This window comes from Monopterus albus, unplaced genomic scaffold (assembly GCF_001952655.1).
Source record: "Monopterus albus unplaced genomic scaffold, M_albus_1.0 scaffold61.1, whole genome shotgun sequence".
In the NCBI taxonomy this organism is placed as follows: domain Eukaryota; kingdom Metazoa; phylum Chordata; class Actinopteri; order Synbranchiformes; family Synbranchidae; genus Monopterus; species Monopterus albus.
In genome coordinates this window covers 237083-240979 of record NW_018127941.1, presented here as the reverse complement: position 1 = coordinate 240979, position 3897 = coordinate 237083, and the positions used below count along the sequence as shown (strand labels likewise).

At 41.4% G+C, this 3897-nt stretch overlaps 1 protein-coding gene across 1 annotated transcript; it reads left to right on the top strand.

Moving 5' to 3' along the window:
• Window positions 1–97: 97 nt before the first annotated feature.
• On the top strand, window positions 98–3611 carry LOC109962009 (transforming acidic coiled-coil-containing protein 3-like). Its single transcript, XM_020603340.1, has 12 exons — window positions 98–224; window positions 305–351; window positions 437–1547; window positions 1657–1699; window positions 1793–1952; window positions 2127–2185; window positions 2279–2409; window positions 2507–2591; window positions 2700–2828; window positions 3072–3139; window positions 3231–3294; window positions 3453–3611. Exons 1-12 carry the CDS (start codon window positions 166–168, stop codon window positions 3609–3611), a joined length of 2115 nt encoding a protein of 704 aa, XP_020458996.1. The 5' UTR covers window positions 98–165.
• The last annotated feature ends 286 nt before the right edge of the window (window positions 3612–3897 follow it).

The following is a 3897-nucleotide window of genomic DNA, read 5'->3' as shown; positions in this document are numbered from 1 at the left end:
AATTTTGAAAGGACTGGATGGTGAAAATGTTTTTTTTTTTTATTCTTTCAGTAAATAAGTGTGTCCAGGTAACATTCCCACATTGTTTGTTTGTAGGTTTGTTTTCACACTCCAAGAAGAGACCCTGTGACAAAAAGAATTCTATCTCCCAATAAGTCTGTCAAGATGACAACTCTGGATGAGTGTATAACAGCAAAGGAGTCATTACATTTGGATAAAATAGAGTACGTATCATTTCCTTTACTGCAGCACACTCCTAATGAAATATCTGTTTAATTTGAGGAATTAATACTTTTTTTTGCAGTGTTTTGCCACAAGACAACTCTAAGCAGCTTGATGAGCCCCAGCAAGGTGATTTATCAAAACGACAGTTATTTCCTTCTAACATTTTCTGACTGCTGAGAAATTGATGAAATCCTCTTGACTTTTTCCACAGAAGCATCATCTTATCCTGATGACAACATGCCAATTAAAAGCAAAGGTGGCTACCAGCTGGATTTTGACAACCTCGATGCTATCAACCCATTTCAGAGCTCTAATATGATGGCCCTCACTCCTGCGAGGCCTGCTGCTGAAAACCCAACTACACATCAAGCTGAGGCTCAAAGCACAAAACCAGAGCATGTCTCAGAGGAGTCTACCAAGACGGAGCCGACACTAGATGAGACACTTCCATTCACCCCATCTGTGGAAAACTCACTGGTTGACCTCTCCACCAACATCAGCTCCGCAGACAGCAGTGGGATCGTAGTGGTGAGGATTCCAGATGTGGATTCCTGGACTGCAACACCAGATGAAAAGCAGCCTGCTAAAATGCCTTCAAGTGTTGACCAAGACAAAGCATCAGGCAGTTTTGTGGAAGATGCTCCACTGCCAGAGAGAGGTTCATATAACTTGGATTTTGATAACATGGAGGAAATTAATCCTTTCCAGACTGGTGGCTCTAAGATCCAGAATTCTCCTAGTCTTGTTAGAAAGGTGCCGGACAATAGCCAGTCTGCAGAGGAGCCACAGGTGAAGAAAAACAAATGTGCAGATGGTGTAGATGTTCCTGAGGAGGTCCAAGAGTCACTTGTTCAGCCTGAAGTCAAGCCAGAAGCTGCAGTGGCAGTATCCTCTGATGCAGCTAGACCTCAACCTGCTGAAACCCAGCCAGCTGCTGCCCCAAGCAAAGAAGGCCCCATCAAACTCGAGTTTAATTTTGATGACGGCATCGAGGTTAAAAAGAAACCTCTACCCAAGAAATTTGTCAAAAGGCCAAGTGGTGCAAAGTCTAAAGAGGGAAAGCCACCATCTGATGTCAACCCACCAAAAGAAACTCCACTGAAGCCTGATGCCAGTGATGTTGCTGATGTACCACTTCCCAAAAACTCTTACACATTTGACTTTGACAAGGCTGATGACCCAAACTTTAATCCATTTGGCACAACAACAAGCATAAACAACTCTCCAAAGTGCAGCAGGAAATCCAGCCCTGTGCTGATGAAAGCTGCCACTCCAGAGCAAGCTGACCAGCCTGAGGAGAAGCAAGCTCCATCGCCAGCCTGGTATGTGAGATTTTTAATGGACTGGGCCAAGTATTTATTTGTAGTGGACACTTCACTTGCCAGCAGCACTATTTCAACTGTATGTATTTTTGTTTTTTGCCCTCTGTAGTGTTGGAGAGAATGTCCCAGTAACTGAACTCAACCCTGGAGCAGTAAGAGAAATAATGTTGTTTGATACAATCCTAATATATTTCCAGCTCCTCAGTCCTTTCACAAAAAATATTTTTATTGCTGTGGGATAACAGGTTTCTGAACACAAAGCTGCTTCTGACCATGATGAGGCACGTCAGCCTGAAGGTGATCAGCTTGTGCAGAGTCTTCCTGAGCCTTCTGATCTGTGTCAGCCTGAGCAGAAGTCACAGTCCGGCATGTTAGACAATGAAGAGTTTGTGCCTGGAGCAACATGTAAGTGAACAGGGGCAGCAACGCTTGATTTGTCTAGTCTGAATATTGCAGTCAAAACCTGGAGTATTTTGAAAGTCTGTTGTGCTTCTATTGGAGTTAAATTACTTCTGTGCTTTGTTCCATATATTGAAAAGTGAACTCATTTTAATATTAATCTGTGAACCTTATCTCTAGTCATGGCCAATGACTTTGATGGACAGATCGACTACCTTGAGCAGTTTGGGTCCAGCAATGTAAGTTCTAACTTGATGTATGTTAAATAATCACATCCTTTGATTGTCAGCGCATCATGGAAAGGTGTTTAAATGTTTTATTGTTGTCAACAGTTCAAGGAATCTGCACTGAGGAAACAATCCTTGTATTTAAAATTTGACCCCCTTCTGAGAGAGAGCCCAAAAAAGTCTGCAGGCCCAGCTGCTCAGCCTCCTGTCCCCCATCCTGCTGCATTTGCCTCACGGTATGACACCGGCCTGTTTCGATTTATTGACACCTGCTGGCACCTGACATCAGAGCTGAAAGTGTCTTTTTTTTGTTTTTTTTTCACTCCAATTCAGGCTTGAAACTCCACAGATGATAGAAAAGGAGGGAACAAACAGGCCACTAAAGAATGATTTCAAGCTACTTGATGCTGCAGCACCAGTAAGATGATCTACCAGTGACTGAGTCTGTAACTAATAGTTCCCTACATTCACTGCGTTATTGATGCATCTTGTAACGTGATTTATTTACACTGTAACTGTCACGTAGACTCGTCCAGTCCTCGAGAGCCTCATCCCTCCTTTCCCCCAGCCAGCAAACACAGAGGATGCAATCATTGAAGTGCTGAAGTACAGTCAGAAAGACATGGATGCAGCCATTGCCAAAGTCCAGGCTGAAGTACGTCCTGCTCTATATCTTATTTGACAAATAATAGGTTTAAAACCGAGAAGAGGTTTTCTACTGGAAGTCATCTTGTTTGGGTGACTGTTTAGACCTTAGTCCCCTCTGAAACAATTTAGAGTAATCTGGTTCATCTATAGCAAGCACAGTGCATTGTGAACTAGGCGCAAGCATGTAATACCAAACATGACACTCATTAAACTTAACCTCTAGAATAAATACTCGTGTTTTCTCAAACAGACAAAGGAAAAAGAAGAGCAATGGAATGCAAAGTATAAAAAGCTGCTTGAAGATGGTCAAGAACTGAGGTAAGCTGTGTGTGTGGTTTAATTAAAATTCTATTTAAATATATCGGTTTCAAAACATTTGACAACCTTTTTTTTTTTTTTCCCCACAAAGGAAAATAATTGCAGAATTTGAGCTTGAGATTGCAAAAATGATGGGTAAGTTTATATATACTCTGGTATTGTTAATTATATTGAAGGTGATTGGTTTAATAATACTTTTGGCAAGTGGAAAAATGTAGTGATGTCTGTATTTACATCCTTGGAGGCAGCAGTCACACTGCTGACCTTCTGTGGATGCGGCTGCATCCCCTGCATTAGACATCTCTGTCTCAAGTGCATTACCACTGCCAATGACAGTAGGTATCCACAGCCCCCTGCCTACGAATTAGTACAAGCTCTGGCCCCTTGGAAATCCTATCCCCTGATCTCCCTGAGTGAGAGATTGAAGAGCTCCATGGACCGGAGTAAAGACCGTGGATCCTACATAAACTAGCTAAAGGTTAAAACATACTGACATATAAATGCATACACGTAGGTGGTGTGAACTCATAGGTTGTTGAATGATTTTTGATAATTGATTTTTGATATTTAAGTTTGGTAAGTATTAATGGAAATTGCTAATGGTAACTTAAATTCTTATTATTGAGTGGTGTTCATGATTATGATAGGATGTAAGAAAATCTTTGTTGTTTTCTGTGTATTAGTTACCCCCTAATGTTATGATTAACCGATGAAAGTTTGCTACACATGATGTTTATACTTTTCCACAATTATGTCTG

Coding starts and splice junctions, on each gene's coding strand:
- LOC109962009 (XM_020603340.1), top strand. CDS start 166: ATGACAACTCTGGATGAGTGTATAACAGCAAAGGAGTCATTACATTTG. Junction 225..304: donor TTACATTTGGATAAAATAGA/GTACGTATCATT, acceptor TTTTTTTTGCAG/TGTTTTGCCACAAGACAACT. Junction 3,295..3,452: donor GTAAGTTTATATATACTCTG/GTATTGTTAATT, acceptor CTCTGTCTCAAG/TGCATTACCACTGCCAATGA.